Source organism: Spinacia oleracea, chromosome 6 (genome assembly GCF_020520425.1).
Source record: "Spinacia oleracea cultivar Varoflay chromosome 6, BTI_SOV_V1, whole genome shotgun sequence".
Taxonomy (NCBI): Eukaryota; Viridiplantae; Streptophyta; class Magnoliopsida; order Caryophyllales; family Amaranthaceae; genus Spinacia; species Spinacia oleracea.
In genome coordinates, this window is record NC_079492.1 from 113610474 (window position 1) to 113633468 (window position 22995).

The window sequence follows — 22995 nt, forward strand, 5'->3', positions numbered from 1 at the left end:
TTTCAAGCATTCAAAACTAGGATTTTTAAGCAGAAAAATCAGCCATAACTCTTGCCTATTTAGCCGAAAATAAGTAGTACCTTAAGGGCGATTCTAGTTGGTCAATCTTAAGGCGGATCCGGACGTGATGTGGACTATCTACGGAGGGACGACACTTGGAGTCCTAAAGACTTGTTCTTGTTCGGTTCGGGCGCAGCTAGGGAAGGCACGCAACAAAGAGTATGCATCTAAACTATGCTAAATGATTATGTGTAAATAATATGTTTTCCTGGCTTTATGGTTTTTCCGCATGATTTATGAATTGTCATATGTATCATAACCTAACACAAAGGTAGTACTTTGTATGACTAATAAAGTTCAATACAAATCTAATAAAATAATCTTATATAAGTTTGTTTAAAAAGAGTTTTCTCGAAAATATATAGTAAATCTAGATTTGTTTAACGAAAGTTTTTTTCGTACTTACAACCTTATTCTACATAATCTTGTATGAAAGACAACTTTCATCCCTTCCCTCCTCCATCTCCTCCTTCCCAACCCCGTCCGATAATATAGATATGATGTAATTGTAAGTTTGATAATCTTAACTTATAATGTTACTAATTTTATGTATACAATTATATCTACTTCGTATAAGACCATCTGCATTCTTGACCTTTGGTCAAACATAAATAACTTCTCTTTCATATTTCTTCAACTTTCACCTCATGTTCACTAACTTGACATACGTCTTACTCTTACCATATTTTCGTCTGCAATCTTGACTTTTTACATACCCCATCTTCAATTATCTCTTGCACACAATACAAAGTACTAATTGAAGTACATACTTTGTAATAAATTACCTTTAATAAAATTACAATTAATAATAAATTTTTTATCTTAATTAAATAGTATTATGTCTTTAAATATAATAAATTAAAAATTATTACATGAAAAATATAAATATCAACTAATGTATGGATTAAATTAGGAAATTAATACCACATGCTTAATCCCAAAAGATATTATAAAATAAATAACAATACACCGAAATGCAAAATTTCGAATTGCAAAAAAGCTCAAACCGATGCTCTAATTGAGTTATTAATTTATTCAAAGAAAATTATACGAGAGGAGACCATGGTAGGAGAACTATATTATTAAAATGTAAAAACTTACAAAAAATGAAATATAACTCATACTTCGTATTAAAATAGGATCGTTTATAAGTAATTGTAACTCATATTAAAACACAAAAGGAGTACATACTATTTTTGGAAAAAAAACACACATTATATAAGAGAATTGGGGGAAAGGATAAAGAATTAAAGACAATAACACGACTAGAGTATGTTAATGCTCTTGGGTCTCTTGTGAGCAAAATCTCTTTCATCTTTTGCTTAGGAAAGGTCTAAAATTGCGCTTTCCACCCCTGAAAATGCTTCATGTACTATGATACTCCTTCTGTCCTTTTTATTCTTTACGTACTTCTTTTTGAGGGAACTTTTTACATTTTGAATATTTCTTTTTATATTTTAACATAATGGATAATTATGCCCCTAATATTATGTCAAATTGCCAATTGATTCTTTTAATATGTTAAATTTTTTCGGAATAAATTAGTCACACTTTCCCATTTAGTGGAAAGTATATAAAGCATTGTTATTGGTTATTAAATTAATTAGTTGATTAAAGTCTCTCTTTTTTAATAAATAATAAGATTAGTTTAACTAAATTCAAAAGTACATTAAACGTTAAATTTTGGATAGGGGAAAACATTAAAAACCAATGATGAATCTTTACGATATTATTACTCTGTACGTAGTTTTTAAATCGTGTGCATGATACTAAACTTAAAGTTAAAAAAATAACGGATAGAGTAGTTAAGTGCGTTGCACAATTTAATTTTTTTTATTTGGTAAACAGGGTAATGCTCATTAGTTTAAGGGTAGATGTTCCTATTTATTTTCCTCATACCTTATTTAGTTGTGGTTTTCTGATGTCTCTCCTCACATATTACAATTTAATTAAAGAAAAAAAAAAATCTACCTACCCATTTTTTTTATAATTATACTCAATTCTTAATAAAGTGAGTTTTCTTTTGGGGCAATTTTTAAGGGACGGGGGAGTACGAAGTAACAATATAAAAAAAAAACAATCAAATACCTTAACTAATGTTAAATTTATTTATCCGTAAAATGTTTTAATTGTCGAATAAAATTTGCAGGCCAAAGCTCGAAGATGACAACAAACAATAAACAATGTAAGTGTAACCAACAAAAATTACCCGGCACATGAGAATATATTAGTTGGGAATTTGGGATGGGTGGGGTACTGCTTATAGCTGGAGGGGCACATTTAAACAAAAGTAGAATAGGGTGACGTATGGAAGGAAAGGTGTAATAGCCATATGATGACATGTAGAGGGGATATTTATTTATTTTTTATTTAAAGGGAAGAGGGTGACGTATGGTGTAGGGAATTAAATGGGTTTTTTTAAAAGGAAAGTGGGTGACTTTTGGAGGGACATGTAGGGAATTAAATGGAAAGAGTGCACTGTAGAAATGAGTTTTTCAACCAAACTTTGAGTTCTCTTTTATATATAGTGTTTGATAACCTGTTTGGTTCCCTCTATGGGACCCACTTTCATGGAAAATTATGAAAATACCCCTTCTAAGGGAAATTACTCAAATACCCCCAAACACAAACCCTCTAATGGGTTCAGACCAGAATCTTGGAACCCAAATCTCAACCTCCAGCAGACCCAAGATTTCACACCCCTACAATTGCTCATATTTACAAACAATGTCCTCCTGAATTACTATAAATACTAGTCTTATATTCACGCGATGCGTGCGAGAGTATAAAAATTAAATTTTTTGTTAGTACATCTAATCACCACAATAATAGGCAAGAAAATGTGTTCACAATGTTCATATGAAGAAATTTTCGACTTTGTTTTTAGTTTTATATAGAATAACACAATTTTTAGTTTTTGCACTACCACATGCACCACTATATTAGGGATGGAAATATCCAATGGATGATCCAATAACCCGATCACCCGGTATAATTAAACGGATGAAATCCCGAATTGTATGGATGAAAAACGGGTGATGGGTGAAGCGGGTGATGGATGCGGGTCAGATATATGTGATGTTTTTTTATCCATCACCCGTTTACCACTCGATCCGTCACCCATTTTTTATGTATATTATTTATATTTATATTTTAAATATAAAAGGTGTTGTTAAATAAATTATTTATTAAATTTAGTGTTTGTTAAAAAAAAATTGGTATAAATTATGCCTGATGAGAAATAATTATATGTTTCTGAAGTAAATGTAGGTATTTAAGCTTTTTTTGTGTGGTTAATTATTAGGTGGTGATTTTTTAGTGGTTAATAATTTTCAACTGAATATCACCCGATCCACCTGGTTCACCTGCGGGTGATGGATGGATGGAATACGGGTGATGAATAAAGCGGGTGTCAGATGGAGTTGATGGATGCGGGTGATGGATGCTGGTGATGCTCCACCCGATCCAAATCCCACCCATTTTCATCCCTATACTACACATTATTCGAAAGTATATGGTGGAAGAATTGGTCTATCTTTGATTTTGATCATCGCTCATGAATGCACACTACGTCTGCGTGTTTTTTTTTTGACATAAGCTTAAACAAGCAATTAAGGTAAATTACAAAACGACAAACATAAAGTAGAAGCTGCCTTTGCAAGCTTGTGCGCCTGATGAACTCTCTGCCTATCAACCTTGTTAATACAGCACCATAGAAAGGTCTTTCCAATTCTTTGGATTTCCGCAAGCGTCCAGATGAGGTTGATATCCACAATCTCCATCGATCTCAGTAAATCGACCAAACGTAGAGAATCAATAAAAATTGTGACTCTATTAAACCCGGCTTGAGACGCCCGCCGCAGACTTAATAAACAAGCTAAAACCTCAGAGTGGAGAGCAGAACTTGTCAAACCTGGCTGCGCACCCCCTAAAATTCGATCACTTGGAACCTGTTGCCTATCCAAATACCATCCCATACCAGCAATCTTAGAGCTTTTAAACCAAGACCCATCAGACACAATTATAGTAGTGGGATTTCCATCTTCAATCCCTGATAAGATAATCCTAGAAAAGCCCGGAGGAAAGATCGGATCCACTTCAGGAGGATGGAAAAACCTTAAATAAGGTGACGGATGCTGGTGCAATATTGAAATTTGATCCAAACCTGACTTGATACAATTATGCATTGCCGAAGAAGAAGTAGATTGACCTCTAAAAACACGATTATTCCTAACCAACCATAAAATCCAAAGAGTACTCATAAAGTACAAACACCTCGGACTATTCTTACCATCCTGACTTTGAAATCGTCGGATATAAAACAGAAACCATTCTTGGAAAGACATGGCTTCATTGAAATTTGAATGGATAGCGAGTGAACCACTCCTCCAAACATCCTGAGCAAACTTGCGAAACCGAAAAAGATGCTGAAGATCCTCATCTCCTGCATTACACTCGTCACACACCGTTGATAGCTGAACACCCCTCCTCCCTAAATTAGCCTTAGTAGCAATCCCATTATGAAGGAGCTTCCAAAAGAATATTTTCCATTTAGGAAGAATCTTCATAGACCATAAGGATTTATAGAAAACGGACTCTGAATTCAACCCATAGTCACTAGAATCTCCTAAAACTAACATGGCATACGCAGACTTAACAGAAAGCTTACCTGATATATGGTATTTCCAATAAAGGAAATCCTCAGCATTAGAAGAAGGAAGTTCCATACTCAAAATTCTCCGAGCATCCAAGAATTCAAAACTAGAATTGATCTCTGCTAAATTCCAGCCTTCCCCAGAAGGAAGCAAGAAATGGTGTACTTTCCAATCCTTAGCTTGCCTAAGAGTGACATTAGAACTGAAAACTGGAGTACCTCCATTCACCCACTTATCCCTCCCTGCAACAATTGACTTTCCGTTACCCACTTTCCAATTACACCCTTCAAGAACCAGGTTGGAAGCTCTACCTAACCCTCTCATACCCTAAGAAAGACGCCTACCAATAAGAGAAGCTTTAATCCCGGTCCTTAGAGGTTTCAAAAATTTCCTATCCACCACTCCAGCTAACAACGAGAGAGGGTTATTATTAAGTCTCCAGACCTGCCTCATAAGTAAAGCTTTATTCAAGCAAGAAGCATTCCGGATTCCCAAACCACCAAGACCTTGAGGAAGCTACAAAGTTCTCCTATTAACCCAATGAAAACCTGAACCTGCTCTCCCAGCCCAGAAGAATCTAGTAATAATAGAATCTAACTTTGACGATATTGACAATGGAACCTCCATGCAGCTGAAGACGTGAGAAGCCATAGCAAGAAGAACAGAGTTAATCAAAACTAATTTCTGAGATTGAGAAAGGTTGCAAGAGTTCCAAGCTGAGATCTTAACTGCAACCTTATCCACAATAAATTGAAAATTGGAATGTTTCTTTCCCACCAAGTCAATTGGAACTCCCAAATGTGTTCCTATATTCTGAACCAGTTCCATCTTTAAAATACCTTTGAAACGAAGCCGACTTTCCTCAGGAGTATTCGGACTTACTTTAAAAAGGGATTTCTGCAAGTTAAGTTGTTGACCTGAGATTCCACAAAACCTTTGAAGAATGTTCGAGACTGCACAACAACTTTCATTTGTAGCATTGAAGAAAAGAAGAGTGCCATCCGCAAAGAAAAGATGAGTCATTTGCGGGCTTCCTCTAGTCAATTTAATCCCCGTAAACTGCTTAAGATCATTTCCTAACGGCAACATTCTAGATAAAATATCCATGCAGAAAAGAAACAAAAAAGGAGATAACGGATCACCTTGTCGAATTCCGCAACGAGGCCTAAAATTTTCCGATGTATGGCCAGGCCATTAATTAGCACTTTGTAGGAGACTGTCGAAATACATTGATGAACCAATCGGATCCAATGCTGAGGAAAACCATAACCCCTTAAAACTTGAATAAGAAAGTCCCAATGAACTCTATCATAGGCCTTGCTCATGTCTATTTTCAACGAAGCAAGATAACTTCTCCCCCTATGATGATAATTTTCCCTATGAGGGACAACATGAAGTTCAGAATCTAGTAGTTGTTAATCTAAGAGAAGTCTTCAAAAGTGATTCAGTGATGCAAATTAATGATGATGTGGAAATGGTAATAAGAGAGTTGGGCTTGCCACAAATCTCAGCTAATCAAGTTTCTTTTCTAGAAAGAGATTTTTCGGATATCGAAATTAGAGATGTTATGTTTTCAATGGGAGATTCTAAATCTCCAGGGCCTGATGGTTTCACTGCGGCCTTTTTCAAAAAGCATTGGATCAAGGTAGGGTTGTCGGTTTATGAAGCAGTTCGGAGTTTTTTCTCTTCAGGCTACCTTCTTAAAGAATGGAATCATTCGATTTTGGTTATGATACCAAAGAGAGACTTTCCAGAGGATACGAGTCATCTTAGACCTATAAGTTTGTGTAATACGGTGTATAAATGCGCTTCTAAGTGTTTGGTGGTGAGATTGAAGGCTCTTCTTCCAAGCATTATTTCACCGTCTCAGCATGCCTTTATTTCTGGTCGTTTCATGGCTGACAATATCCTCTTGAGTCATGAAGCTATTGATAAAATAAAATAAATTACGTCTGCGTGTTTCAATAGGTTACATAAGCCAATTTTTGAATTAATAGAAAACAACTAAACACACTACAAGAATTTGTATCTTTAACGACAACCTAATTACGACGGGTCGAAAATCCCGTCGCAAAAGCCTTTTGCGACGGGGCTAACAACCAAACAATGACGGGAATAACCGTCGCAAATGTCTTTTACGACGGGTTTACAACAGATTTACGACGGGATTTCTATTAACGACGGCCCCCTTTTATGACGGGTTCGCGACAGGAAATCCCGTCGTTAATCAACGATTATTAGCCTTTCGCGACGGGATTTCCCGTCGTTAATAGTACCATTTCTTGTAGTGACACTAAACAATCCCACATCTATATATGTCAGGACGCTTGCAATTTCTGATAAATTTCACATCAATTTAAGATCACTAACCTTTTATACATGCATGCCTTGGCAATTGGTTCTTTGTAAAAGGTCAGTCGAAATAAGTGCTGCACATGCTTTCATTTATACAATATGATCGCAATGCATGATTTAAAAAGAAAGTACGACAATTACATTTGAACGACTTTACTATGATTAAAATTGAATATACGGTTGATTGTCATATTTCATTATATTAACTAACATAAATAAATAATATGTAGAAAGAGTAAATATCGTAAATAAGCGTTACGCAAAAAGATAGAAATAACATAAAATACATGATATTAAAGGCTAATAAAAGACGTACACCGTAGTTTTGAAAGGTGTTTGATGATGATTATCAAAGTTGAATGATTAACTATAAAATCTACTTATATAAAATAGACAAAGCATGGGTATAAAATCAAATTACATGTAGATGGTAGACATGGTAGTCTATAATATTGGTTTACTATTATTGGCGGATCAATGGGATTATATTACAATATGCACAATACATTAGTAAAAGGCAGATAATTCTGTTACAAAGATGATCATTATATGACTAATAAATACTTTATTTGGGATAATTTTTGAATATTGTTAGTTTAAATGAAATTGATTGATGATTTGATTGCAAAAATATTGGGTGGGGTGATGATAAAGGTCGCAAGTTGCGACAACATTTAGTTGTCGCAATCTTATGTGTCGCAGTTTCATTGGTACAAATAGGCGCCACGTAGGCTATGCGTCATCAGAATATTTTTACTATCAATTCAATATTTTTACTATAAAAATATATAAATAAGGTAATCAATGTAAAGAAGGAAACAAATTAGAATATTAAGATTTTCCTACCTTTTTCTGAAAGGTATATAATAGATTATATAAGTTAAATATTTTAGTTTCCAATTTAAATCATGACACATAAGCATGCCATGTTATCATTGTGACACGGCTTAAAGGTCGCATGTTGCGACCTTTATCATTTTCGTATTGGGTAACTACACAATTTACTTGATAATTCCCTCAAAAAAGTAACTACCCAATTCCATTGTTTCTTCATTGATTGGAATGATCAGATTTCGTGAATAATTCCCTGAATTGGGTCAATATATGCATTTCTATGATCATATTCCTTCATTGATTTATCATAATGACCTTTTTTAATTGTTCTTTTATGGTATTATGAAGTTACATTCCATATGAATATTGTTCATAGTTATTCATATGTTAAATCCTACGGTACTAAGTTTCCGGTCAACACATCTTCCATGAATTGGGTTAATAATCATATTCCTTGATTTTCTCACATTGTACATTTTCCTTGTTTAATTGTATTCCTTTATTTTATTAAATTGTACATTTTTCTTGTTTTTTTTAGTGTAATATAATTTGATTAATTTAATTTTGAGCAAGGATAATATATTTATGGTCGAATTTGGGTATTTATTTATTTTTGTATTCACGTTTCAAATTTTTAGGGGTTTTTTTTTTTGCGAACTTATGACGAATTTCTGGGTTGTTTTTTTTGTTGATTTTGGTCGAGTTTTTTGGGTTAATTTTTGTCGAATTTTTGGTTGATTTTGGACGAATTTTTTGTCGAATTTTTTGGTCGAATTTTTGGTTGAATGTTCTCGAATTTTGGTTTGATTTTGGTCGATTTTTTGGGGTTTATTTTGGTCTAATTTTGGGTTGAATTATCTCGATTTTCTTGTCTAATTTTTAGGTCGATTTTGGTTGAATTTTCTCGAATTTCTGGGTTTAATTTTGGGTTGAATTTGTTCGTATTTCTAGGTTGAATTTTGCTCGATTTTGGTTGAATTTGGGTTGAATTTGTTCTATTTTCTGGGTTGAATTTGTTGTTCGATTTTCTGGGTTTAATTTGTTCGATTTTCTGGGTTGAATTTGTTCGATTTGGGTTGAATTTTCCTGATTTTCTGGGTTGAATATGTTCGTATTTATGGGTTGAATTGTGCTCGAATTTGTTCACGAATTTGTGAGTTGATTGTTGTCTAAATTTCTGGGTTTTTGTTGGATTTTCTTATTTTTTGGTTCAATTTCTGGTTCGAATTTTCTTGAATTTTCTGGTTCGATTTAGAGTTGTTCCAATTTTGTTATTTTTCTGGTTCGATTTTAATCTGATTATTTTGTTAATGAAATATCTCTCATTTATCTTATTTATTTATTATTTTCTCTCTCCTTACTTTATTTTAAATATATAATCTCTTACACCCAATTATTATTCTTACACCCAATCATTACTTATATCCCAATACAAACCAAGATTCAGTTTTCTTAAACCACACCCAACATTCTTTAGGGGAAGAACAAAAGGGAATGGAGGGAGTATTTTATAGGGGACACCAAAAGTGCACTTACTAAATTGACCTCAAAAATTCCCTATAAAATAGAGATTTACTTGTTATTTCCATAACAAAATTCATGATTTAATAATCAGTTTTTGCATATCTTGTATATATTAGGTAAGCTAAATATTATGGTTGTATTAGTCAAAAGATATTCCTAGATTACAGCCATAATGACAACATAACCGTAGCAATCAAGGGATATATACTATTAAATGATTTTTTAGTTTTTAATAAATTGTCATTTTAGAAAATCAAGAATTACTTCAAAAATTCAAAAACTCAAATGTATACAAATTTAGGAATAATTAAGGCATTAATCACACAAAAAATCAGAAAAAATCACAAATTAATTTAAATATTCAGAAATAATCATAAATTAACTCATAAATTTAGGAAAAAAAACCAAAAAATTCAGAAAAAAATATCAACAGCTAAATGAACATCATAATACATTTAGAACACCAAATTTCCAGCATATTACTTAATTTATTCTTTCGTAGGTCTTTTTTCCCGGATTTGTTGATTATTCTCCTTGATTCTTCTCTACTTTTGATCGAACTCAAAAAAAAGTCAGAAAAATCACAAATTAACTCAAAAATTCAGAAATAGCCATAAATTAATAAATTCAGAAAATAATCACAAAAAATCACAAATTAATTCAAAAATTCAGAGAAAAAAGTGAATGCATTTTAGTAATTAAAGAGAAGCCAGCGTAAGAACCAATGATCACACCGGGTATGTTTCCCCTCTCTCAAATTATGCCGCCATTCATGAAAAAGTTTATTGAATAATTACTCATCATTAATCCAAGAATTCAAAAAAAAAAAAAAATCGACATTGAAAACCAAAATAAATCTGGCTCGGGAAAACTTATACTTAAACTTAATCATCAATCTATTACAAACCCAATTAAGGGGAAGCCGTAAGTCCGACCTTTTATTCATCATATCCAATATTTCAGGTATACTTTCAAAAAATCAAGCAACAAAAACAGCCAAAACACTTTTCTTTCTACCAAAAGAAATTCAAGTATGTGAAAAAGTTGAAGATTAGAAAATACATGTCTCTCTGCTTCGAGTAGAAGCTTCGTACTTGGTGATAATGCCGATTAGGTTAACTTTCTCATTCCAAGCCGCCATTGCATCTGTTAACCTGGGAAATGAATAGTTACCTCAGGTGATCCAAAATCCATTGATAAGATCAATTCAAACCTAAAATAGAAAGTTAGAAACCAGATTAACAGAAGAAGATTAGGAAGAAGGGAAAAGGATCAAACCTGATGAGATGGCGCTAGAGAATTCAAGTACACGGCAGCGTGAGAGAAAAACAAGTTAGGAAGGAGAAGCAAAGTGGAAGAGAAAGTGAGGAAGGAGAAGCAACGTGGAGGAAGGGAATCACAGGGGTTTACAAGGAGAGAGAAAATGAAAGGGTTGAATGTAATCCTTGTATAGAATGAGGTAGTTTAGTCTTTTCTAAGAGGGACACCAAAAGTGTGATTACGTTATTGCCCCTCACCTCTTCACTTATATAAATAGAGATGATCCATCTAATCATTTCTCAAGTATTAAATTATTCCTAAACTTACTCTCTCACTACTTTCTCTCTCTACCAGAACTGACTTGAGCGTCGGAGAGGTTTTCTCGCTAATGAGTTAAAAAGTGATGCCGCAAGTGCACGGTGTCTGTTGTTAGGAGATACTTAGCAAATACGGGTCAATCCCACAGGGAGACAAGTTCTATTAGTTTTTGCCCAATTATACGAACTATTTCAATAACGAAAGTTGATTTTGAGTATTAACTAGTAAAACTAAAGCAATAATAAAAATGCGTAATTTATCAATGAATTAAAGGTCTAGGGTGTCTGTTCGGTTCACCATGCTTATACCAATCCAAGAACACAAATCAATTCGACAATGAATAGGCTAGGCCGAGTAATTAAAGTATATGTTAATCCTACGGTCGGGTCTTAACACTTTCAATCCAACATATGCAGTACGGTCGCTAACATAATCAGAATTGCCAATTGCAAAAAGCCTCTAAGAATATGATCTTTCAATTCTAATTCCTATTTGCTAGATAATCAATCCACGATATTGGCCAATTACATGAATCAACAATTAAAACAAATCAATTGGAATTACTCAAGCAATAATCTATAAATTAACAAACTTTAATGCATAACAATCATGGTATAAACATGGCTTCCCTTACTTAGCCCTAGAATAAAACTACTCGCTCATAATTGAATTAACAAGCATGAAATATGAAATAACAATGAATATCATAATGAACAATAACAAGAAACAATAATTCAAAGCAAGAAAAGAAAGAAGAATTATGAAAATACCTATATATTTATTAATTGAATGGAATGAACTAGGGCTCAATAATGTGAAGAGAGAAAAATAAAACTAAGCGTTCAAAAGAATTCTAAAGAAATAATAACATGAGGGAAATAAATTAATTCCCTTGAGTATTTATATGCTCCCTATTTTCTAAAATAAATAAATAAATAAATAAGAAAATAAAGATAAAAGTCGTCGATGATTAGTCGATGGAGCGATGACGTGGCAGCCAAACCCGAGCACGAGCCGCGCACACGGCAAAAGAGATGGCGAGGCATGGGCAGCGAGGGATCTCGCGCACCATCCCTCGTTGGCCCAATGGAATGTAGCAATGTAGAGCAAGGGGCGAGGCAAGGCAGCGAGGGAGCTAGCGAGCCATCCCTCGCTGGCCGAGTGAAGTGATGCAAGGCAGAGCAACGAGGCAACGAGGCATCGAGGGAGCTAGCGAGCCATCCCTCGCTGGCCTAGTGAGATGCATAGCAGGCTGCCATGAAGCGACGAGGCACGACGATAGATGTAGCGAGCCAACGAGAGATCTTGCGAGCCAACGAGGGATCTTGCGAGGCTATGCACAAGCGATACATCGAGCTAATCATCCCCGGAAAGCTCAATTCTTCGATCAAACACTTTGTCTCTGACTCAAACCATCCGGTGATCATTCGATCCACCTCCAAACACTCCGAAAGCACCCAAATGATTGTAAAATCACCTGAAATATCAAAGAAAACACAAACGGAGCGTAATAGAGTACAATAACGACGACTTATGCAATTATGACTCTAAATGCAACTAAAATGAGACAAATGCCTAGAAATGCAACCTAAATGAGCCTAGAATACCCTATATAAATATGATTCATCAAATTCCCTCAAGCTAAACTGTTGCTTGTCCCCAAGCAACACTAGACCGAAGACAGAGAAATGAGACGCACATGACTTTCATTGAACCTGAACAAACCTACTCAACTCTTGGGCAAACAATTAAACAAAGTTATTAAGACAGAAATCTAGCTCGGATACAAATAGAACCACAAAGCAACATGATCCACAATTGAAACAACCAAGCTTAGCCACAAACTGTTCTCAATCAAGCTAGTCGTCGCCGCATACCTTGTAGAATATAAATATATGATGCAATGTGGGGTAAGATGACAATAGCAACAAACAATTTTCGCTCAATCACAAAACAAACATGCCGATCAAGAGGTCTTTATAATAAGCTTGTAATGGGGCTAGGTGAAAAGGAAGGGTAGGATATAATTTGGGAAAAAGTGAGAGTAAGGTCCAACTTGGGGAGCAAAGGTGAACTATATGCGTCGGCGATAAAGAAAATCCAACTCCATCGAACCATGAAATCCGAACAATCAACTAAATTTTAACCAAGGGGAAGAACATAATATAATGTCAAATGATCTTTCTTCAATCCCCTTTCCTTGCCTTCAAACTATATACAAAAACAGAAAACATACATTTTTTTTTATTATTTTTCTTTGATTTTCTCTTTTTTATTTCTCTTTTTTTTCTCTCTCTCTCTCTCTATATATATATATATATATATATATATATATATATTGTTTTTTTTTTTGAAATTGAAACAAAATAATGAAAACGAAATGAAACAAAATAATGAAAACGAAATGACATAAATAAATCTAATGCTAACTATTACAAGCTTGGGTGCCAACAATAATATGCACCATCTCCAAACCACATATCCAACCATAGCCTCGAACCACGAACTATTGGCTTAGTGTGCCAATCAATCAACATCAATGAAACCATTACGAACACCGAAGCTCCGCCAAGCTAGACTCGGGACAAGTAACCAACGGGGCTAATAGGGCTCAATTATGTGGAGTTAAAAGAATAAACGGACAAGGCTACAACATGGGTATGAAAGGCAGGAACTGATGTTTCTAAATTCGTCTGAAAGCTTCCTAAGAGAATGTCCTCTGTCATACGCGGCATGCGTGAGTTACAACTAAACTACTAATGAATCTCAAGCCAGAATCATACGATAACAAGTCACATCAATCACACAAACACATAGTAAGGTGACATACAAGGTAATTGGCTAGCTATTCTTGACACGAGACCAACATCTTACCGCATACCATTCAATTGGTTCACACAATGCCAAGCAATTATCAATGTATAGCACAACCGACTGAATTTCAGAATCATAGCTAAGTTCAAGAGAAGCTCCAGAGAGTCAAATAAAGTCCAAACATGGTTTGAAAGTCAAATACACTATGCAGGGTATAAAGAAGTATGAATGCAAGTAAAGAAAAACAACTAAACTAATCAATAATACTAGGAAAGCAATACATTTTTTTCGTTGCACGTAAACTCCCACCCCTAATGGATGGTACAAAGCGTACAACACCTATGAAAGCGATAAAAAGTACACTAAGAAATCAATAAAGGATAGGATATCCCTCCCCCCAAGCTAGAATGATGCAGTTGTAGGGGAATACAGTTAAACATAATAACATGTGCGGAAAAAATCCCCAAAGCCAGGAAACATGTATAAAGCACAGATTAAGCAAACTTACATTCGAAGCGTGTTTTCCACAATAATATGTCAACGAGCACGAACAAAGAACTCCACTTGTCGTTCCTCTACTTGGTTCACCGACACGTTCAGATCCGTCTTGATTATCGTAGCTTAGACAATCGATCAAGATACTTTGCCTTTTGGGATGAACACACTATGGAGGCACAGAGAGAATTAGGGTTCTCTGTTTTCTCCTAGGGTTGTGTGTCTTGTGTAATGATTGTGCTAAGTTAGAAAATAGGTTATAAGGTTATTTACATAACCTTACTAACCGACCAAGCCATGAGGCAAGGCCGACTAGCAAGCCCGCACGCCAAACACACGAACACGCACAGCCAGTGGGCCGTGGGCCGCGCTGCTGCTGTGTCGTGGTCTTGGCCCGCATGCACGCGCACAGCTCTGCGCCACAAGGGCCTCGCTGCTGCTGCGTTGCTTTGCTTGCTCGCCTAGTCGTGTGCGCGCCCATGGGCCTTGAGTGCTTCGTGCACTCGGCTCGTGGGCCGCTCCTCGTATTCGCTATTAAATATATTTCCGATATATTATTTATCGTTTCGTATACGACGAATCGCCGTCGTACGATACGATTTATTCGTCTCGCCTTGCTTACGAATATTCGCGATACGATATACGATTCCGATGCAAGGTCTTATCGTATAATACGTTTCCAACTTAAATCCCGAAAGGCTATTAAATGAATTTCTGATTCATTTAATCCGGTGATCTGTTATGTGTCATTGGCGTGACCTTGTAGGTTCACTCAAGAGTAAGTTGTGAGTTCAATATCCATTAGAACTCACTGATCGGAAGCATTGCTCCAGCTAGCTGTTCCGATCACTTGATCTCACTGAATTAATTGTTCGCAATTAATCTGAACCTTGGTATTAGACTTAATGCACCTTGGGTGAAGGACATATTTCCTTCAATCTCCCACTTGTCATTCAGACAAGTGTGCATCCACATTCCTTTATCACTTAGTGTTACTTACTGGACATAAGGTAAGATCCAAGCCATCCTTATTAGGTCCAGAAGTGTTTCTCGGATTACAGAGTTCAACTGTCAAACTTTTGCAGAAGGTTATTCCTAACCATTCTGAGCACGGCCATGCATTTTACAGTATCTAACTCTCCGAGAGGCCTTGTTACACAACAATACCATATCCTATCAAAGATAGGAGGACAATCCATTCTTGCAATCTATGAACACTCACTTTGATTCATAGTACGCCCAATAACTGCTTTTATAGCCTCCTTTTACGGTGCGACGTTTAGCTAGTATCAAAGCGAACTAATTCTCAAACGAGCAGACATAATCTCTCATGTTCTGAGGAACGGTTTCTAATCACCATTAATGAGAACTACCTATGACATGACTTTAATCTCTTAAAGTGTTCTCATGGTCAATCCGATACAAGATCCAATAAGTATCTATGCAAAAGATTCTGACATCCAGTCACTCTAGTTCAGGAAACAGAACTAAGTAATCTACTTGCAATCTAATCTTCATTAGTCATTGGCCGTCCACCTTTCAATGACCTGGATTAGGGATCCTTTGTGACTTCAATATTCAAGTTCACTTATGGGTGTTTCTTTGTCGAAGAATCCATCTTGACATCCCATTTGAATGATTTGAATCACATGGACTTATCATTTAATTCTAAACCACAATTAAATGAATACGAAATAAATAAATTTCATAAATATGAAATGGTTAAACCAATTGTTTTAAACATAGATCTAACAGATGTTCTAAAACAATACTTAGAATTCTCCAACATGCTTGATTCCCATGGTTGCTACATGTGCGTTGTGTTTCACTTGTGGCAACGGTTTAGTCAATGGATCCGCGACGTTGTCATCAGTTCCAACCTTGCAAATCTCGATTTTCTTTGTTTCAACGATCTCTCGAAGTATATGAAATCGCCGCAGTACGTGCTTGGACTTCTGGTGGCTCCTAGGCTCCTTTGCCTGTTCAATGGCTCCGCTATTTTCGCAATACAAAGCTACTGGTCCTTTAATGGAGGGGACAACACCAAGTTCTTCGATGAAATTTCGAATCCAAACAGCTTCCTTTGCTGCTTCTGAGGCAGCAATGTACTCGGCTTCAGTTGTAGAATCCGCAATAGTACTTTGCTTAGCACTTTTCCAGCTTACTGCTCCGCCGTTGAGGCAGAACACAAACCCAGAATGTGATCTGAAATCATCTCTGTCGGTTTGAAATCTTGCGTCCGTATAGCCCTTAACAATCAACTCATCTGTACCACCATGAACCAGAAACTGATCCTTAGTCCTTTTCTGGTACTTTAGGATGTTCTTGCCAGCAGTCCAATGCGCCTCACCTGGTTCTGACTGGTACCTGCTCGTTGCACTGAGTGCGAACGAAACATCCGGCCTTGTACAAATCATAGCATACATGATGGATCCAATAGCCAAAGCGTATGGAATTCCACTCATCTTTCTATGCTCATCAGATGTTTTGGGACACTGATTCTTGCTTAGATATGTGCCATGTGACATGGGTAGATGGCCTCTCTTGGCTTTCATCATATTGAACCTAGCTAGCACTTTGTTAATGTAAGTGCTTTGTCTTAGTCCAATCATCCTCTTAGATCTATCCCTATAGATCTTGATGCCCAATATGTACTGTGCCTCTCCTAAGTCCTTCATTGAGAAACACTTCCCGAGCCAAGTCTTTACAGACTCCAACATAGGAATGTCGTTTCCAATAAGTGGTATGTCGTCAACATACAAGACTAGGAATGCAATTTTACTCCCACTAACCTTCTTGTATACACAAGATTCGTCCTGATTCTTGATGAAGCCAAACTTATTGACTGCTTCATCAAATCGTTTATTCCAACTCCTTGATGCCTGCTTTAGTCCGTAGATGGACTTCTTAAGCTTGCATACCTTTCCTTGGTTCTTTTGATCGACAAAACCCTCCGGCTGTGTCATGAACACAGTCTCTTCAAGAACACCGTTCAAGAAGGCAATTTTGACATCCATTTGCCATATTTCATAGTCATGAAAAGCGGCAATCGCAAGGATTATCCGAATAGACTTAAGCATCGCGACTGGAGAAAATGTTTCATCGTAGTCAACGCCGTGAACTTGCATGTAACCTTTTGCTACCAATCTAGCCTTGTATATGTATACAATTCCATCTTTGTCTTTCTTCAACTTGAAAACCCATTTGCATCCGAAAGGTGTGAACCCATCCGGCAAATCAACCAAATACCATACTTAATTTTCAGACATGGAGTCTATTTCAGATTGCATGGCCTCTAACCATTTAGTGGAGCTTGGGCTCGTTATAGCTTGCTTGTTGTAGACACCTACTTTTGTCCCCATTCCCAAAAGGGAAGGTTCGATGATGAGAACATAAATCTCCACTTGGCAACGCATCTTCTATAAAATAACGAATCTCAATCACCCTTTTCATTTCGACCAAAACTGCTATTTATAGAAACCTGCTAAAAATAGTAACTGCCGTAACGGGTAGTTGTTAAAGTGGCAAGACATAAAAGATAGAAACCTGTCAGAATTAGGTGTTGCACTCCAACATAAATCCTAAAAGAGATAGAATTTGCAAGAGGAATCCTATTCCTAGTATAATTCGAAAATAAGAGTTACGTATTAATTAAAATCCTAACGAACCTAGAGTTCGTAACGGGCCCAGACGAATTCCATCATAAAGTTAATACGCGCTAAAAGACTCGGATAAGTCTCAAAGACTCCGTATTCCACGAGTCCAAATCTGACAAAGAAATACGGCCCAGACCCTATTTTCAACGCCTGGCTCTAGGCGCCGAAATCTTCGGCGCCCAGCCCTGGGCGCTGAAATTACCTGGGTACGTATTCTCTCCTAATTCTTCTTGGATTAGAGCTCTACAATTCTATCTTTCCACGAACTCTTCCCTATAAATACAGCCCCAAATTCGACGTGAAAACAACACACAATTCATATTCTGAGTATTGACTCCAACCCCTAAGCCTAAGCCTCACGCTGCGAAATTGATCCCGCGTTCTGTCGCAATCGATCCAAAAATCGAACAGAACGTATCCTGTACCTTGTAGCTGAAGAATTAAGCCCGGAAACTTGAAATTCGTTAAATAAAAGGAGAAATAGCAAAGCCAAAGTGGTTAGTTTTCTGAGAACCGTGACGTACCTCTCAAGGGTGCGTGGTAATGTGTCCCTTTGCATGATTTAATCGCTTTCCTCGCCCTTTTATAAAACTGTTAAACTATTAAATCTGATTGTTCTATCACGCCTAATAAAGATAATATCTTGGGAAATTGAACTATCATGCTAGGTCCCTTAAATCAATCTAAACAAGATAATCACGATCGATCTAGTATTATGTGTTGCATATTGTTAAAATCAATTCAGATTAGTTTAATAGTTAACGCATGTCCCTTCAATTATTTATGCTGAGCTAGTAAGGATATCCTGCCTCTGGAGTTATCGAAGAGGGAGTACTCCTCTCGGTAGTTACAGTCCCCCGAACCCTCAATCTCTACCTTGCGGGTGTACGTTGAGAGATCCCCACACCAGGGATCACAAGGGAACCTATGGCCGTCGTGGTCAAACATAATTGCACTCCCTTTATGTCACGATAACCGGGTTTTGTCAGTTTTTCTCATTGTCGTTAAAAACTGAATGGCGACTCCTATATTACTAGTCAATTGGGTGTAAACTCACAGGAAATCCAATTACACTTGATTTGACAAAAAGAAACGTCACGCCCACGAGGGACGAGGTCACGCATTAGCCTCGTGCTTTTTCGACCCTCTCACAGTGGCGACTCCACTGGGGATAGTGAAGGAAATACTCGTGCTCGTAGGTAATCAAAATAGCCGAAGGGTGAAACGATCCTACCCCGCGTTTATTTCCCCATCAAGTTGGAACGACCTGAAAATCAGCATATTAATGTGAACGGACAGAACCACATAACGAATCTTGGCTCCCTTGGATGTTTCATCTCGGGAGTTGGGACTAAGGATACCCATCGCCAACCGGGGGGTGCATACGCTTCGAATGTTGTCCACTCGGCACTTTCGCTAGTAGTACACCCGTCCCAAACCCAATCGCTCGCCCACTAGGTCCCTCTCATTGGTGCATGCCCCCTTGGCTTACATCGTGATTTGCCTCTTGGGCGAAATTTGTCTGTTGAAGGCAGTACCTCGACCGGGCATGTGTTGGATCTGCGATAGAAGCGGTACCAAGCCAGGCGCAAATACTACCCATAGAGGCCTATCATAAACTACATGACATATTATTATTTTGCCTCATGATGTAATGTTAGTTATGTGTAGCGAATTATGTGATTGTGTGTGACAAATAATGCTAGAAAACCAACGACCTTAAAAGTTGCCCAAACATTCACAAACCAATTGGCCAAAGAGTTATACCAAAATACGTGTTCCGCAAACCCGAACGATCGCCACAAAAATAAGCGACGCTCGGGATGGCCCGTAACGAATCCCACAAACGCTGCACAATGCGTAAAGGACGTTATTAGGCAAGCACGCAAAATCAAAGTCGCATAAACGAAAAGATATACGCAAACGAAAAACGAGGACCAGCCAGGGACGCATTTACAACGCCCCTGGCTGGGCGCCAATGTTTCTCACGCCCTTCGCTGGGCGCTGAAGTTGCTGCCTGGCCTTTTGGTCAGACACAGCAGCCTCGGTGCCCGCGCATAAAAAAAATACGTAGCAAAAAAAAAACTTTCCGTAAAAAAAATTGCTGCGAGGGCGTATGAAAAGGCACTCGATTCTAAAAGAGACTAAAATAAATAGTAATAAATAACTCTTCGTGTCGTTATTAGGCCTCCTACGACGATAATGTTCGGCACCAAAACCGAGCATGCTAATAACTATGAATGTCACACAGGCAAGTGTTTTGAAAATCCAAAGAATGACCAAGGAAAAAAACCAAAAAGTGTACCAATAAAGGAGAGAATGAAAAAACCAATAGAGAGAGTCAAAAGTCTAGACTAAGTAACACTTAAAACTTTGGGGCCTAAACTTTAGCTTATCTTATGCATAGGGCTGGTCCTGCCACTTGGTGCCGATCTGAAAATCAAAGGTTAGTGCGTCTCGAAGCTACATCACCAACACAAGGTTTAGTAACTCCAAGCTCCGTCCGTCATTCCCCCTTTCAAGGATCTCCGCTCCCCCAACTTCGAGTCGCACCCTCAAACATGTCCATCGAAGAATTGCGAGACCGGATGGTCCAAATGACCCAACTCATGAGCCAACTGAAAATGGAAAACGAAGCATTAGCAGCTGCGCAAGCCAAAAACGACCTCGATAACGAGAAGAGGATCGAAAAAATGGTTCTACAGCAAACCATGGGGAGCAAGTACTTCTCCCTCGATCCTGAACCTTTTCCTGGCAAAATACCAGAAAAGTTTAGTTCATCTGACTTACCGAAATTCAAAGCCACGGACAACCCCCGTGATCATCTCTTGAGCTTCGTGAATGCCATGAACTTGAAAGGCGTGGACAAGTCCATGTATTTACCTGCCTTTCCTTTGTCCTTGGAACCTATGCCGCTCAAATGGTACTACCACCAGGACCCTAAGCTCTTCCCCACTTGGGAGGACTTTGTCAATATCTTCATCAAGCAATACTCGTCGAACATGGATTTTCATGTCACCATGCGCGAGCTGGAAGTCCTCTTCCAAAAGAAAAATGAAGGTTTCACAACCTACTTTGCTAGATGGAGGGACCAAGCGGCCCAACTAATCAATAAGCCCCCCGAAATAGAATTGGTCCAAAAATTCATTGACAACCTGGAGCCGGCTTACAGACAACACCTTAGGTACCTGGGCCTTGATACTTTCAAAAGAGTTTATGATGTGGGAATAAAGATCGAGGATGATCTCGCGAAAATAATACAAAGCAAGCCCGCATACAAAAGTAACACCTACAACAGGGGCCACACATCCCAAGCCCAAGAAGTCCATGCCGTAGAGGAGACCCCCGCCCGGAGAAGCCCTGGAAGATGGGTCCGAGATCGAAAGTTTGCCCCACTCGCGTCGACTTTGGTACAAGCCTTCGAAAGACTAACTAATCAAGGAAAATTGAGGCCTATAGGCACCACCCGTGACCCTCCTGTCAAAAGTAAATATTGGGTCCAAATTCCATCAAGGAAATGGGCATGACACTGAAAACTGCTGGAATCTAAAAAACACAATCCAGGACATAATAGAGGATGAAGTAATACCTCTCCCTAACGTTGGCAACCCCAACAACAACAAGAGCCCACTCGGCTCTTGTCACATCTCTCTCGACCAACCAGAAAATAAGAACTTCGACCCTACGGTGTACATTACACCTCAAGGTGCACCACTCGCTGTGGTCCCTATGGATCGAATCGAGAGAAAAGTGTGCGGTGTGTGGGATGATGATGCTGAAGATGTCTACCTATCTCAAGTATCAGGCCAGGACCTCTTTACCGAAACTTGGCCCGGGTATGCTCTCATTGACACCACCCCTCAGGAGCCTGAAGTCGACAATCTCACCCGATCCGGAAGGATATACAAACCGGATATTCGCCCACCTCCCATGGACGATATCCCAGTCAGACAGACTCCTGAAAACGTGCGGCACACCACCGTCGTAGAAGTCATCGAAAATCCTCTCTTGAAGCAACTAAAAAGAACCAAAGCCGAGATTACCATCTGGGATCTCATGTGCACTTCAAAGGAACATCGTGAAAAACTTATTCGCTCACTTGACCTCATCTCAGTCCCTACGGACATCACACCTGACTCGTTGGTTAGCCACGTCACGAGAGATGTTGAGGAAAAAGCAATAGTTTTTACTGACAAAGACTTACCTAAAGAAGGAGGCGCCCACAATAAGGCTCTCTATCTAGTGGTTGGATGCAAAGGACAAAACATCCCCCTAGCGCTCGTAGATAACGGTTCGGCAGTTAACGTTTGCCCATTGCGAACCGCCCATTGCTTGGGGCTAGGAAACGATGACTTCCAAACCTCCACGCAAGGAGTACGAGCTTATGATAACTCTCGAAGGCCTGTGTTGGGAAATATCAACCTTACAATACAAACCGGGCCTGTGGCACGCACCACGGAGTTTCAAATAATCGACATCAAGCCCACTTTCAACCTTCTCTTGGGGATCCCTTGGCTCCATGACTTAGGAGGTGTGGCTTCTACCTTGCACCAAATGGCTAAAATTAACCATAACGGGGTAATTCTTGAAATCCGCGCCCCTCCTTTCGACATCAATTGTAATATGGTTGGAACAGCCGAAACTGCAGACGACCTTTACGGTTTTCAAATGGATGAAGCCATCAAGTTCATTGAGGACTACAATTTAGCATTTCTAGATCCGCGAGCGTCCCGGGTCATCCCTAAAATGTTGTTAGCTCAAGGTTATTTCCCAGGAACCCCATTGGGCATAAGGAAGAAGGAATGCACGTTCCATCCTCTACCCAACAAATCTACTCCCTTTGGCCTAGGCTATGAACCAACGGAGGAAGATATTGTTGACCGCTTGTCTAGGCTACGCCTTAACCCAGCTAAGGCCAAACAAACCACCCTTCTTCCCCCGTATCAAAGAACCCTTAACGGAATGTTCGTTCGGGGAGGAGAAGAACACCCATGCTGTGATTTCCCTGAACCCTTCGTTCAGGA

At 38.1% G+C, this 22995-nt stretch overlaps 1 protein-coding gene and 1 non-coding gene across 2 annotated transcripts; both read right to left on the reverse strand.

Moving 5' to 3' along the window:
- Positions 1 to 3671: 3671 nt before the first annotated feature.
- LOC110785922 (uncharacterized) lies at positions 3672 to 5039 on the reverse strand. The gene has a single exon (XM_021990438.2). The coding sequence runs from the start codon at positions 5037 to 5039 to the stop codon at positions 3672 to 3674; it is 1368 nt and encodes a 455-aa protein (XP_021846130.2).
- Positions 5040 to 10285: 5246 nt separating this feature from the next.
- Positions 10286 to 10382, reverse strand: LOC130464750 (small nucleolar RNA snoR113). The gene has a single exon (XR_008925101.1). It is a non-coding gene; the product is annotated as a small nucleolar RNA snoR113 (small nucleolar RNA).
- Positions 10383 to 22995: the final 12613 nt, after the last annotated feature.

Coding starts and splice junctions, on each gene's coding strand:
- LOC110785922 (XM_021990438.2), bottom strand. CDS start 5,039: ATGAGAGGGTTAGGTAGAGCTTCCAACCTGGTTCTTGAAGGGTGTAAT.